Below are 15,683 nucleotides of genomic sequence, written 5' to 3'. Positions count from 1 at the left end.
TTAACCGCACTACATCTATTTTAACTTGACAACCGTTCTTCACCCATTCCTGCAACGTTACAACAAAATTACCTAAGGCATTACTATGACACCTACTGATGCTGCCCCTGGATGCTTGCAGGTGAATGTAGAAGGGCGCCGCTGCGACCGATGTCGAGACAGGACCTTCTCGTTGCTGGAGAGCAACCCTCGGGGATGCACGGAGTGCTTCCTGTTTGGACGGGCTGAGCAGTGCACGCAAGCCAACCGCGTCTGGGGACTGGTAAGGGTCACAACTCAAAACATGCTCAGATAGTATTGCCGTGCTTACTTATTGCCAGTTTTACCTTTTATCATTTGTTTTTACAGAAACTTGTCCGAGTCCAACTGTGGGCTAGTCGATATTTAGTTGGCTAGCGATAGACAAAATGTTTATTTGTTGTACCCAACAGTTTGGTAGAGTGCCTTCTGGCCAGGTGAAGCAGACACGGCAATCGTAAATCTTGCCGCCGACCACTGCCGATGACCACAATGACTGGGGCTGGTCAGTTATACATCGCAGTTGTTTAAGTGCACTGCTTTGGAAAACAAAACCCAGAACAAAACGGTCTTGTAACAATGTTTGTGCCAGTGACTGTCACGCGTGCTTGTAAAACAGCCTGCTGCTGCATGTGTGAGCAAACTATGAAAAGCTAACAGAACATATCAGCAAGAGAATTGTTACAAAATCTGGCCTGCGGTTTTCCTAATGTGACCAAACAATGTTAGCCTTTCCTCTTGCTGGAATGTCTGCGACTTGGTGTATTCGTTCTGCACTAACTTGCGTCTTCTTCTTTTTTTTTGTACAAGTATCCATGATAGGGATAGCGACAATTTCTCTGCAACAAAAGAGTGCGCGTTTAGAGCAATAATAAAATTGTGCTTGTAGTGTTGTGTAAGGTTCTTGTCTTTTGTCGCCAGTTTCCTTATGTCAGGACAATTTCAGGTTGGCGCACCACCAAGGGACATAACTGCCACTCCCGGTGAGCCAGAATTGGATCGAGTGCACCGGTACAAGGTTATCCCTGGCACCCACCCCGGTTCAACTCTCTTGCGGTTGCCATACGTCCTAGACCAACCACTCTACTGGTCCCTGCCTGAACAGTTTCTTGGGGACAAGGTGAATCAAAAGTTTTTAATACTTGAATACATCTCGAGTAAGATGAGGAGAGACGTCCCAATTTGAGTGGGACACATTCCGCTCTTACCGCCATGGTCCCACTGTTCCACAGATTATGTGTGGGACGATGTCTTGTCCCGGTTTAGTCTCTCCAGAACCCAATTTGTCCCAAAATATTTGCCTTATGGTGCCGAATTGGCTGTTCGCTTTCTCGTGTCTTGTGGCGCCACCTTCAAAAAAACTCGAGAGGCAGGCAGCTAAGCGAAGCGCTGCCGGAAGTGGTGCCATCTTATAACAGTTTTAGAAGCGAACCATTCGCTTACCCTCGTGTGATTGGTCAGAATTCCGTTTTTGCCAACGAAAGTAAGGTTCTAATCAATAACGCCAGAGCAAGCGACCAGTTCTTTTCCAAGCTGTTTTAAGACTGCATTCCTTCTAGAATATGTGCAACTCCTTAGTGCTCATACGTTCTCTTGATCCAGCTTCAGTGAACTTCTGAATGCGTTGACTAATTAGGTGTGGCCAAGTCAAAGGGCATTGACCATGCCTTCTCGCTTGTCACCCACGTTCTGTTGAAAGCACGTGGAATAACGCCGAAACCCAAGTGCCAATTTACTGAAGAGCGGAGAAAAGAGCTTCCCTTCACATAAACAAAACTTAGAATAAATGTTGAACTTCAATTGTACGTATCTCCAGCCCCACCTCCCACCCCTGTCCTGCTTTGGTGCCCAAGGAATCTGGTCACATTAATCTTGGGTTCTTTGTCTTGTGAATGTCTGTCCGATGGATCATATCAGCCACTTGTCCTTTCTCGTAAAGCTAATGAATTATTCCAGTTATAGTGGCTTCATCAGTTCATATTTTTTTCATTGTTAGCTGTTTCCTTGCTAGTAGAAACTGCAAAGATTCGGTCTGATAATTCAGTTTCATATTAAATTCAATAAATTAACTACTGCATATATCCTGATGATATTGGGATATTGTGGACATTTTAGGTATAATTTAAGACTGAAGCATTATTTTGTTGGATTTGTAAGCAAGAAATTCATTTTTTCAGGTGCACCGTAAAATTGAAAATGACCTTGCATGACCTGGCCAAGAGCTTCCTGTATGATACCTCACATTGGAAAGTAGTTGCAAAGAATCAGTGCTGGTCCTGTTATTATCTGTTTCCTCATCTCTAGCTTGTTCTGTTAGTCTGTTAATATAAGTTTTACAAACTAGCAAAAACCTTACTTGCTTTTGTGTCTGGTTGAGTTTTACTTAAGCCTTTTGTGCTACCGTGTTCTGAACTGCCGTGTTACAGTCACACTTTGCACGAATGACGTTGCACTCTTTTTTTTTGACTAGGTGGTTGCCTACAACGGGAAGCTGAAGTTCACGGTCAAGAGCGATGCCCAAGACGTCTTTCCCGACGCCATGCTGCGCCAGTACCCCCTGGTGTTCCTCCAGGGAAACCACCGCATACTTTTGGGTTTCCACCCTCATGAGCTGTCGCCAACTGGCACTTACTATGTCCCCATTCACGAGGTACGATATGTACCTGCCGCTGTGACTCATTCACTTTTTCCATTCACGCTGTAATATGGTCAGCCCCAGTCGGGCTAACACAGGGGTTCTGGCTATCGTACTCTGCTGCTGAGCACCAAGGTTGCAAGTTCAATTCCCTCTTGCAGTGGCCACATTTCAATAGGGGGCACAATGCAAAAATGTTTGTGTACTTAGATTTAAGTGAACGTTAAGGAAAGTCAGGGGATCGGAATTGATCGGACTGCGGTGCATCCATCATAGCCCTTGTTGCTTTGGGATGTAAAACTCCATAATTTGGTTTGATTTGATTTAAGGTGTGACACAAGCTAGATTCTGTGACACAAGCTAGATTCTGTGACACAAGCTAGATTCTGTGACGCAAGAGAGGCCAATGCCAAAAATTCTGACGTCCCAAAAAAATTGTAAAACAGTTTCCTGGAATGTATGCAAAGAGTGAAGAAATGTTAATCGTTGCAAAATTAATGTGCTTTTGCTCTCTCCTGTGATACTACTTACAATTTTTTTGTCAGCTTCCATGGCATTTCAAATGCGCGTTCAACTGCTTTTCAATTATCTTTTTTCTGTGAGAAACCATGCATGGTGTATCCCTTTGTGCCTTGCCACTATGCCTATGTCTGTCATAGCACATCTGTTAATATTGGCTATTAGAATCAATCAATCAATCAATCAATCAATCAATCAATCAATCAATCAATCAATCAATCAATCAATCAATCAATCAATCAATCAATCAATATCCAATCAATCAATCAATCAATCTCTTGTAGCTGGCACTTTCATAATGCAATGTTTATACAAAGATTTCCAGGTCAACTTGGCAGGAACGTGACTAAATGTAGCCACAATGCAAGTTCCAAGCTGACTTAGCAATACGCTGTGACCTTTCTTGGTCAAACAGTTTTATCAGTCGGTTAGCCGGTCAGTTAGCTAGCTGACGTACGACCTTCACAACCTACACTTAAATTGCTTGTTAACGGCAACATTAAGTACTTGTAAGTGATTCTTAAAAAACAAATTATCAATTCAAACCTGACTCCATCTAGTCACATTCTTGAATCTAGGCCAACTTCAGACTCTGGATATATGAACAGCACAGAATCACTTTTGTTTCTGGGCAGGTAATCCAATGTGTATTACCTGCAATTGCAAGTTGTGATGCTAGAGTATTGAATACTTGGTAAAAAGAATTACTGCTCTAGACATGAATATAAAAACAGCATTTTTTATTTATGCATTCTTTCTTGTTAATATTGTTCACGTGACTTTTAGCACTTGTTAAAATTTTGCCAACCGGTAGACTTATTCATGCTTGGCTATGTAGCTGTGTTAGGCTTTTATTTTTATGCAAAATATACAGGGTGATTAAAACCAAGATGGGCTAAGTACCCGCTGGGAAAGGAAACACGCTCAAGGACAGGTAACGATTATGTGGTAGGATGAAGTTCGGGAATTAGTAGGCATAGGACAGGGCCAGCAGATGCAAGACTGGTAATTGGAGATAGCCGGCAGAGGCCATAGTCCCGCAGCAGATGCAGCCTGCTGCTGCTGATGAGTACTGTAAATTTGGATAATCAGACATAGAGCGCGGGGAGGCTAGCAGGACAGCAACTGACACACACAGAATCTAATTTTGCATCACCAGCTAGCCTAACTTTCCACTCTTTTGGAACACATTTGAGGCTTCCCTGAAATGAGTGTTCAACAGCCATCATAACTGTGGCATTATGTGCATAATGCAAGAAAAGGTAAGGCATGCAGACATGGACACAAGAGAAGAGAAGTGGACAACACGAACGCCGCTTCTCTTGTGTCTGTGTCTGCACGCCTTATCCCTTTTTCACATTATGTATCCTTATCAACTAGCTCAGCTTTCTGTTGCTTTAAGCATTATGTGCGCTGTTCCTTGTGCATTAAAAGCAATGTGCTGATTCATTGAGCAAGAAAATTAATTTCCAATTTGCATGAAATTAAAAGAATGGTACCTTTCGTGTTTTCCAGGATGCCTGGTATCAGGTGGACAACCCCCAGGTTCCTGTGACTCGCGCGATGCTGATGGTTGCCCTCCAAAACGTCCAGAGAATTCTCATAAGAGCCAATGATGGGCCAGATGTCAAGTTTGCCAGGTATGTCATAAAAAAATATTTGTGAAATTTTGTAGAGAGAATACACGATAGTGTGAAAAAGAGTCTTTCTGTGCAATACCTCTATGACCAAATAGTAGTCAAACTGTAATACACTTCAACTGGGTACTGAGCAAGACAAGGTCGGGCAATTTTGTGTAAGGACATGGAAAATTTGTGCAAGCAAGTGCCTCATCTTGCGGCAAATGGTGTTGTATACATACATATTTGATGACTGTTGTTGCACTAGCACCAAAACTATCGTGGGGAGCTTATGATAAAAGTTTTTTATTGTTTGTACTTACTCAAGCTATCAATAAATGTGAGAAAGTTAACTGATCTGCTTGCATAACTTTATTTTAAGGCTCATGAATGTGGCCAAATACTTTGTCCCATTTAACATTCACGTCTGCTTGTCCCCATCTGTTGCATTCCAAGCTTGAAGGACGTCTCACTGGAGATCGCTCAACCACTGGACCATGGTGAAGTGACTCCTTACCTGGCGTACGGTGTTGAGCAGGGAAGGTGTCCCGTACAGTACACGGGAAGCTCTTGCCAGGTGAAACATTTCACTTATTTTTAAACAATTGTTACATTAGGCATGACACAAGAAAAGAGCCCTACTAATGTACCCATACCCGCGTACTCTCTTATCACACTTTAATACATGTTCTGTGCCTTAAAGAAGCATTAAATGATTGCATAAGCTATGAAAGATGAAAGTGAACAAGTTTTGTGGTCAAAAATGTGATAAATTGTGCTGTGAGTAGGACAACGATCACTTGGAGTCATGCAGGCTGCATGCTTTCATCAAAACCTATGGTCATGATATTGCCATAAATCCATCGTCACAGTTCATTTGCTAGAGCACCGCACACATCATTTGAAGGCCACGGGTTCTCCCACTGGCAGCATAGTGTTGTCATTCCTGCCATCTTTATTTCTCCCTTCTTTAGTTAACAATATGGGATTTATTGCAAATGTAACCATATTCTAATCAATTACTGTTTAAAAATCGGCATAAAAACAACTTTTCTTCCCCAAAGCTCTCCTTGGCTTCATTGCCTGTTGGTCTTATATCTTTATTATTAAAAATAAAATCCATCGGTTCCCATTGTTCTTACAAACTATAGCATTCACAACACGAGGGCAAATTGAACACATATGTGTTCTTCTGTTTGCTAATGCTCATGCAGTTTTGGTACAACTTATTTGTGCTCACTTATGGAGCCTTGGAGCTGCAGAACATCAATCACTGTGTATCTGACGTAATAGTTCTGCGGAAACCTGCAAGGTGGAGAGAAGTAATTAATAAAGGGAAAATGAGACATCCACCCATACGTAGCTAAGTGCTACAAAGCACTTAACTGCGTTTGGGTGGATGTCTCATTTTCCCTTTATTAACTGTGCATCTGTTCACAGATGCACAGTGATTCCATGCTACACTTTCGAGCGACCGGATGTGGAGCGTTTTCTAGTCTACCTTTTCTAGTTTACATTTCAACTTATATATGTTGACGGTGCACAAGGAATATTAAATGCGATGCCACATGTGTTAGCAATGTGCAGCTTTCTCTGCTGCTGTAAAATGATTGTACTGTCTGTTACCATAATTGCTATTATTACATAGCTGCTATTAAAATTACAACTGTATTGAAGGAGGTTCTGTAACTTGCTTTGTTCCCTTTTAGGGGTCAGTTGTTGGTTCCTTTAAATGCTCATGTAAAAGCATAAATAACACGAAGACTTTTGGTGTGTAAAAGGCACAATACATTTACTGTGTGAGGGGCACCTAGCAACATGGAGATAATGGTGCATGAAAAAGTCAAGGCACTGCCAGCATATCCATTTCTTTCCATACGCAATTCCATTTGAAAAAAATGTCAACAAAAATGTGCTTTCTTTTGCAAGGATCCTGCCGAAGGTTACTACCGCAAGTTCAAGCCTAACTACCTCAACAGCAGAGACATTCTCGACTTGGTCGGCTGGGCTGAACCCTGCGACTGCAACAACCGCACCCGCACATGTCATAAGGAAACTGGAGTTTGCATAGTAAGTTTGTGCTGTTGTGTGCATCTCAGCATCAGTTGTCTACAGCGCTCCAGCAGAAGAATGCAGGGCCTTCAGGTTCTTCCTTAACTGTTTATTGCTATTTCCATCTAAGTTTTTTAAAGATTGTGCCATTGGGAGTAATACATTTGAATTAACAAAATAGTTTAGTATTAGTTAACTAATTAATTAATAAATTAATTAATTTAATTTAATTATATAGGACATACTTGCACTCCCATCGGTGGTAGGCACTGCGTCTAAGTATAGTGGCCATAGTGGTGCAGTATGTTACCTACCTCTTCTGTGAAAACCCATGAATAAGTGATGGAAGGTATTTAACATTGAGGTATCAAGCAGCTTTGTGAGTAAAAAGCAAAGAGAAAGCTACGTACATAAAATAAGGATAAGCTTAATTGTGATGTGGCAGTGATGGAAGAAGTATGAATCTTTTGTTTTAGCAATAACAAATTTTTTGCATACAGCTAACAATGGCGTGCCCAAATCTTGTGCATGTTTTGTGAGTTGAACATTCTTTTTGTCTAGTTATATTTTTCTTATTTAGAAAGGAAAGACCTGCTGGGACACAACTGTTGTGTTCATTGCATAGTACGAAATTTTATAGTTGCATTTTAATTAAGCTTTATTGTTAACTTCTCAGGAATGTCATTTTGGTCCAGCCTATTGTTTAGCTTTGTAAACCAATGCACCCATTACTAGCAGCTCAGCCATGTCGCATGTCAGTACGTACCATGAGAAAATTGCCATCTTGTCCAGAACTGTGGTGGCAACACCGTTGGCGACCACTGCGAACGCTGTGCTGAGGGATTCTTCGGAACACCCTCACGGGGACCATGCCTGCCTTGTGCCTGTCCACTTCCCACAAACAGGTATGTACTGTAATTCTCAATGCAGCCTGTAGTCTAATGTAGTTTCTACAGTCTTTGACATGAATATACCTTCATTATGCAGCTTAAACTTGATATAATCAACTCACACTTGAAGCGAAAAGCTTCATTACATCATGAACTTGGTTCAGACACCACGAACGAGACAAATGTCTCACTTTTTTTACCTGTCTTGCCTATGCAAACACCTATCAAGATTCTACAACAAGTTAAAACATTTTTACGTTACAGGTTGTAGAATTTGCCAATAGTTGCTTTTTGTGCTTGTTAAAACTTCGTGTATCAAAACTGTGGCGTGAAGCTACTTTGTTAAATCAAGGGAAAAAAAATACGCGAATTTCAATAAAAGCAAGAAATGGAAATGAAAAAAGTCTTTCTTTTCCTAACTTGTTAGGTGTAGCATTGTATTTGAAGGTATTTAATGCTTTGTTATTTACTGGAGCTCATCTTTGTTTGGTTTTCGTTGCATTCAGCTTCAGCAGCACTTGCCAGACGCACGGGCCGGACTACATCTGTACGGACTGCCAAGAGGGCTACACTGGAAGGCGTTGTGAGAGGTGACCTGTCATTTTGATTATCGTTATTGTTGCATGCTTTCTGCTGCAACAGAAAGCTTTTCTCTTTCTCTGCTCTTTGCCAGTAGTCACATGTGACATGTTATTCACAGGGCTAAAGCTATTGTATGCGCTGTACATTTAGTCTTTGAAAAATTGGTGCATGCAACTACAATAAACAGTTTTCTTTCTATGTGTCGTAGCGATGTCAAGTGAACAACCTAACCCTGTAATCTGCACCCACTGAAGTGCCGGTCGACGAAATCAACAGAAAAAGTAAAGAATCAGTCACTTGAAAAGTATCGACAGTAGAACAATGTAGTTTTCGCAGAAAATGCACCAGAGGATGCAAGATTTTTAAAGGGTGCATGAATATTTGTAACTTCCAAATGAAGAATAAAATAATTACCATTTTTAAGTACAAATATATTTTAGAAGGTAATGTTGCCAGTTCTGCACAATCAAGCATAATACAGGAGCAAAAATGCAATGAATTTCATTCCGGCGACTACAGTAGACGTAAAAAAAAAAAAAGAAAAGAAATACCACCGCTGCTGTCGCCTTGATAGGTCTGAGCGAGAAAATGCTCTCGGCATTCCATCTCCCTGCATCCAGCAGTGTAGGAAGGCTCGTTAATTACATTCCACTAAGTGGATTGATGCTGGGACGACAGCTTTGAAGGGTTCTGGCCAAGCTATAATTACGTGCATGCGTGTGTGTTATTCAGTGTCACCTTGGTGGCTAATGTGCATTCGCTTGCTCATGCATACAGGCAATGCGTCGTGCAGGCTGCACTGGTGCACCTGTACTTATGTCCGTCAAAGAAGTCATGTTCTGTTTTGAACTGTTTTTGCTCCGGCAGCCATCGTCTTGGAAGAAGAAGAGCCTGCAGTGGAGGAAAAGAGTTAGAGCAAAAAAAAAAAAAAATATGCAGATCCAATGCACATGTTGGAATCTATGTGAAACGAAGCTTTCATGAGGCATGCAGTTAGCGAAATGCTACAAATTTGGCCGTTTCTTTGTTGCATCTTTGGCCTAAAGGAAGCCGGCACACGCATGTGCTCTCATGCATGTGTGCTACGCAGTCTGACAAATCTTATACAGGCTTGTATTTTTTTCATTTCTTCTTATTTGTTGCAAATGTACTGTCCATTTCTTAAACAATCCTCTGTTGTATGTGTCATATTATGGAAATTATAATCATCAACACAGTCATCTAGGTGGTAGCCTCCACTTATTGACCTCCACTTATTATTGGCTACTTCACTGCAGAGACTGAGGTTAGACCGCAGGATGCTATTTTAATGCTTTGGCATTCTTACCACACTTCACTCACTTTCCGGGGGCTATGTATCTATCTATGTACGTATCTATGTAAGTCTGCATCTAATCATTTTCCCGTCTACCTGTGTCACTGCGTAGTCTGTGGCCATATTGGTAGCATGTCAGGCTGCTGTGCTGAGGGAACAGGGTTCAAAACTAAATGTTCTACCGACTTGGGTACTGACTATGTGACAGTGTGTGCATTCATGCCACTCTTGAACGAACCATTTTCACGCTGACATGGGTCATTGTATAGACTGGGGAGGTACCTCTATTCAAAGAAACTCTTTGATGCCATCTTGGGTCACCGGCATGTGCCAGTATGTGCATGTGTGCCACTCTTCATTGAATGTGTTTAACACCAACTTGGGTAACTAGGTGTGTGCCACTGGGAATGTACTACTCTACAATGATGAAATGGTCTCTTAAGTTTCTCCGATGCTGAGTGGGATCAAGCCCAAGTCACAAGGGTTCCTTAAGGACAGCAACCCGATGTTTCAGACAAATGCACTAAGCATGCGTCACGTTCCACTGAACGTCTTTCACGCCAATGCTTTGGCAAGCTGCGCCATGATTATGCTACTGTGTGTGCAACAAGTGAGGGAACCCAGCGTTCGCAAGAACCGGTGCGCCATGCTTCTTGTCTTGAAAGCCATAGCGTGGACTTCTTGGCGGTGCCACTAGATAGCACAGCGTGTTCAGAAAACGAAGTGCGAGAGAGAAGCCCGGTTGCCGCTGGACGCATTTCTCGGCTTTCGCCCGCACCGGCGCACCATGCATTTCGCAGGTTATGCACAGGCTTTGTGACAGTGGCACTAGATGGCACCAAATGTTCTTAGGGAAGTGCAAAAGTGGAGTCCCGCTGCAGTACATGACTCATACATAACCCCTTTCGACAATGGCAATACGTTGTGTTGCTATATTGATGCAACGCTAAACGCATTATCACCGACTGACATTGTGAGATGGGTTCTACCACACTTTTTAATGAGTGACTTTATCGCTTTAAATGAGTGAGATCGCTTTAAGACATGTTAAGTTGTGTAATGGAGCGCTGCATAAATGTCACGCAGAGAGCCAGCCTTTTCCAGCTGTAACGCTATTATTTGCAGACACCAATGAGTCCTCAGTCTGTGAGTAAACTACCTATTTGTTCCCGATGCTCCAGTTGTGCTTTTGGTAAACAATGCTTCGTAATGAGCCGTGTAACTGTAGACACATGCTAACATTTTGTACATATATATATACTGGCATGCGGAGATAATCTTATATTAATGGCGAAAACAGTTGTCTATTGTATTGAAAGCTATTCAAAAGGTATTTAAAATTCAAATTGCTTTGCTTTGCTTCTGGCACTATTAGATTCATATTTGATTCGGTCTCAAAGATCAATATTTGCTCACCCCTAAATTTATTAAATATCAAAAATTACACTTCTTGTCGTATTAATGCTATACCTTCTTTTGTGGTGAAAACATCTAGCTTAACAGTCACATTGCGTAGAAGCAACTTTTAACTGCAACTTTCTGTGCTATACAGGTGTGCAGACGGCTTCTTTGGGAACCCGTTGGTGGATGGAGGTAGGTGCGAGAGGTGTGAATGCAACCATTACGGGTCACAAGGTCATCGCTGTGACCACCTGACCGGCGCGTGCCACTGCTTGCCCGGGATCACCGGTCGGGACTGCTCCATCTGTCCGGCACGGCACATCCTCACCGAGTATGGGTGCAAATGTGAGTCCTGTTTGGCGAAGTCAAAGCTGTGCAATAGGCTTATTTTAACTGCATTTATGTTTCTAAAAAAATATTGCAGAAACAAATGCAGCCAAACTTACAGGCAAACAAATACTAATCTCCTTCCAAGCCAAGTAAAAAAAAGAAGGAAAAAGAAAGGCCTCTCTGGCACATCGGTTCTGCAGAAGTCCACCAGGTGGAGGGAGCTTTATGATAAGGAAAGTTTTCACTACTTAAGAATAGTGCAAAGCTACAAAAAAACAAACCATACTGGTTTCACCAAAAGACAGCTTATCAGTTGAAGAAAATTTGTCCTGTCCTGGAGATTGAATCTGGAACCAGCAGCTTCCCGGTGCAGCCACTCTGCCACATGAGCTAACCAGGACGCTTGCAGTTCGCAGAGTGTGGTTTCATTCATCGGCAGCTTTAACTTTTACACAGTCGACTTCCATTAATTTGACCCTGACGGGACCGACGAAACTGGTCAAATTATCCGGCGGGTTAAATTAAACCAGAGGCTGAAAAGTATGCTGAAACTTACCGCTGATTTATTTGGCAGTACAATCAAATTCTGTTGATTTGACCCTGATGGGACCGACAAAATTGGTCGAATTATCTGACAGGTTGGAATAAATAAGTGTTTTCAGCAGGGGATTACGTGTGTGTGACGCATTCACTGTCTCCTAAGTTCCGCCAAGACAAATGCTGCCACTAAATGGGTCACCATTGGGGTCAGGTGTGTGCGTGTTGACCGGTCAAGTTCGAACTATCCGGCGCACGCCAATTTTGAGGATCAAAATGACAAAAAAAGTTTGGGCAATAGAAATGCATGGGCGCCAGCTGGGAACTGAGGTTGAGATCGCATTAATCGAAAAATTTAATTAACTAGAGTTGAATTAACGGAAGTCTATTGTACCACTCTCGGGTAGATGACGGTTTCCTCTTTCAAGAAACCTCTTTGTGTCTGGTTGGGTTCTGTCCCAAAACACACTTAAGACCCACACAAAACAGCTAAAGTCAATGACGACAAACTGTGTTTTTGAGGCAGAAATCCAAGGTAAATGAATACTATATACAATTCTGATTGGGTGCCCTGTCCTGCTTTTTTTTTTCTGTGCTAGGGTGGAAAGAATAAGGGAAACTGAGTGGCTTGATTTTTGTTAGTGAAAACCACCTGTTGCTTACATGTGCTTGTTCTGTGCCGTTTCTAAGTCCTAGGTATTGTGAATTATTTGATCTAGAGGGATTGCATTAACTAGGTTGAGTTAGCATTTTTCTTTTAATGGAAGCTTGGTTTGACTACTTTTAAGAATAGAGTGCTTTTCTATTGTGAACAGGGTCCTGTTTCACTCGGGCACTTTCTTATGTAAAACACAATTTGCTGGACTGCAAATCATGCTTGATTGATACTGTGTGGTGAGAATTCAAATCAGGTTTGACGATTGTTGCACGGCTGATGCATGGCATATGAATGATCGGTGGCAGGCAAGGTTTAGTTTTGAAAGTTTCTAAATGACACTGGTGTTGCAGCCTGTGATGACGACTGCACGGGACGGCTGCTCGATGAAGTGGAACACATGTTGGCGCTGCTCAACCGGTTAAATGCCACCGACATCATCTCCGCTCCCTGGATTCACTTGCTGGCTATTCAGGAGACCTCTCGTGCAATGAGGGTGAGTGAGCAAACAGCACTGTAGCGCAGTTTATCAGTACAGTGACATACTGCGTATTTGGAACCTCAGTTATTCTCGCTGTCTGTAACATTGCTCTGCCTTCCAGACCGACCTTGACAACTACCTCCACCTAGTTGACAGTGGCAACCAGGTTCTGTCCAACTTTTCGTTCCACTTCAACTTGGAGACACAAGCGCAGATCCTGTTTGAAAGGGTATGAATAAGTTGTTGCATTAGTGGGCTATTTGCTGCTGAGTTCAAAGGCAAACACACAGATGCTTAGAGCAAAGCAAATCTGCTGTTCATAGCTTTTTTTGTTGTTGAAGGACAGCAGCTTGTTAAATTGGGGTCAGCTTCCTCAGTGTTGTGATCATGCTAGTTGTACTACAATTTTATCTTGAGTCTTTGAGAAGTCTTGATCACCTTTAACTGCTGATTAAAGAGTTTTAACTAGGACTACTAAACATTTGCTATTGCTTGGCTACAGTATGACCTCTAGGGCAGTGATTTAAGTTCCGAGGTTTTTGTGTTGTATTACAGTAGCCAGTACAAAAAATTATACCGTTTTTGAAGTTGTGAAGCAGAACTCTGTACAACAGAAAAACGAGCTCTGAATAAGGCAACATCAGTTGTGGAGCTATATTTTCATAGGCACCTCCTAATTTCATGCACTGCAGTCCAAAGACATGGTCCGTACTCTACCTGGAGTTGCACATGATGTCGACCACCTGTTGCTGAGAGCCAGGGACCTACTGGAGCTTGTGAACAAGTACTGGAAGGAAATTATTGGTACGTACCACATTGAGTTCAATTTGCATGTGCTCCTATTGAGTCATCTTAGGTTGCGGTGTTTCCTACGTCTAGCTAGGGTAAAATTCCGCATGTAATGTGAGGTATTACTGCGAATTTCAAGCGCTTCATATTTGTTTCCAATATTATTTGTAAGGGCCAGATTAGAGTGCCTGGATTAGAGATGGATGTAGCTGACTGTCTAGTTGAGAATGAAAGGAAGAAATAAAGTCGGGTAGGTCATGCAATTGGCGCCCAGGGAAGGGGAATGCAGTTGAGGACACCAGAGAACAGTGCAGTCGTATGAAATGAGAAAATCTGCCGGCATGGCATGGAGTCAGGCGGCACATGAAAGGAGCAGTTGAAGATTACTGGGACTCAGATTACTGAGCTGAAGATTACTGGGATTACTGAAGATTACCTTTGTCCTGCACCGCGCATAATAGATGATGATGATAATAGCACTGTTGGTACCAGTATCTTCTAAATTACCGTATTCGCACGATTCCACTGCGCCCCCAATTGTAATGCGCAGTTATTTTACTGCCCAAATATCCAAAAAATTAACTTGGTGCCGATTCTGCCACGCACATCAAGTAACAAAATCCGAGTAAAAGTGTACCATGTTGAAACAACTTCATAAAACATATACAAAGGCGCACAAACATGCACACAACTGAATCTTAGCGGCTAGTCGCTATCGGAGTGCGACGGCACCTCCTTTTCACTGTTTGCTGACCACAGAAAGTCGCCTTCAGTTCTAATGCATTAGAACTGCCACGTTTACAGCAAACTGAAAAATGGCAACCACAAACCAAGACATAAGAAACCTTGCATTGGGGTTTTTAGAATCTGTTTCGTTTTTGAGTTTCAGTATAATTAGTTCCGATTGCAACGCATGTGCAAATTTGAATGCACTTTTTATTCATAACATGTGCACGTTAGAATCGGGCACATACGGTAGATAAAACTTCGATCGAAAACAACACTCTTTCTAGATGCTGTGGACCATCTGAAGCACCACGTCTTTGGGCACGGTGGGACAGCCACCGGCATCGAGCGCCTCGTCGAAGAAGCAAGACGAATCCTGCTGGAGTTGCAGAAGCGTAATTTCGAACGTCCCTTGGATGAATCAAACAGGGAGCACAGGTAGGAATGTTTTACATGTATAACAAATGCTTATCCTGGTATTGTCGATTGCATTTATGGTGCCTTTCTGAGTTGTAGTCCTTAGCAGAAGTATTTTTTTTTAAAGTAGAAAGCATATATATATATACGAACTCTGAAGGAGTGAAACTTTGGGCATGCTTGTGCTGCATTCGTGCAGACAAATACACAGTACTACAGGGACAGTAAAAGGATAAACAGGCAGGAAGCACGCTGATACTTTCAATAAGCGTTTATTGAACAATTTTGTATATTGAAGGAATATCATTGCTTGCACAAGGGCATTGCAGGCACTTGAGGTTAACATTGATCTAAACGTACCTAACATACAAGAAAAGCAAGGTTCATTAGGCAAAGTGTAAGAAATGCAAAGAAAAAGAAACGCAACATTTTAAATTCAGTGGATACTACTACCTTCCTCGGTCAGCTAAACATTCTCAACCCTGCATTTGGCACTTGGTGCATGGTGGAGATAAGTTAAATCCTTTGGAAGGTTTATTAGTTGGTGCGCTAGCTTAGCACTTCATCCATACATATCCTTATGTCCTTTCTCAATCCCTTTGTATTGTTCGCTGGTCTGCAGGAATACATAAACAGGGGGTAGAGCTACCCAGGTCATTTATAACAAGGCAGTAAAGACAGTTTCATTGAGGTGCTTTCATGCAGAAATTATTGTAA

General features: G+C 42.1%; 1 protein-coding gene across 5 annotated transcripts in view; it reads left to right on the top strand.

The window, feature by feature from the left end:
* wb (wing blister) overlaps nt 1–15,683 on the top strand; it is a 199,509-nt gene that overhangs the window by 102,121 nt on the left and 81,705 nt on the right. For all 5 annotated transcript variants that reach the window (XR_012822763.1, XM_075669111.1, XM_075669113.1 and 2 more), the window contains exons 26-38: nt 122–262; nt 965–1,138; nt 2,489–2,668; nt 4,688–4,812; nt 5,248–5,368; nt 6,721–6,861; nt 7,636–7,748; nt 8,240–8,323; nt 11,183–11,376; nt 12,907–13,049; nt 13,156–13,263; nt 13,727–13,838; nt 14,837–14,987. Coding sequence is in view for 4 of the 5 variants with exons in the window: in XM_075669111.1 (XP_075525226.1) it covers nt 122–262; nt 965–1,138; nt 2,489–2,668; nt 4,688–4,812; nt 5,248–5,368; nt 6,721–6,861; nt 7,636–7,748; nt 8,240–8,323; nt 11,183–11,376; nt 12,907–13,049; nt 13,156–13,263; nt 13,727–13,838; nt 14,837–14,987 (1,787 nt within the window). In the remaining variant the exon portion in view is untranslated. The remainder of the gene's footprint in view (nt 1–121; nt 263–964; nt 1,139–2,488; nt 2,669–4,687; nt 4,813–5,247; nt 5,369–6,720; nt 6,862–7,635; nt 7,749–8,239; nt 8,324–11,182; nt 11,377–12,906; nt 13,050–13,155; nt 13,264–13,726; nt 13,839–14,836; nt 14,988–15,683) is intronic.

This window comes from Dermacentor variabilis, chromosome 9 (assembly GCF_050947875.1).
Source record: "Dermacentor variabilis isolate Ectoservices chromosome 9, ASM5094787v1, whole genome shotgun sequence".
Classification (NCBI taxonomy): domain Eukaryota; kingdom Metazoa; phylum Arthropoda; class Arachnida; order Ixodida; family Ixodidae; genus Dermacentor; species Dermacentor variabilis.
The sequence above is the reverse complement of the archived record's forward strand: the minus strand, read 5'-3'. Positions and strand labels throughout refer to the sequence as shown.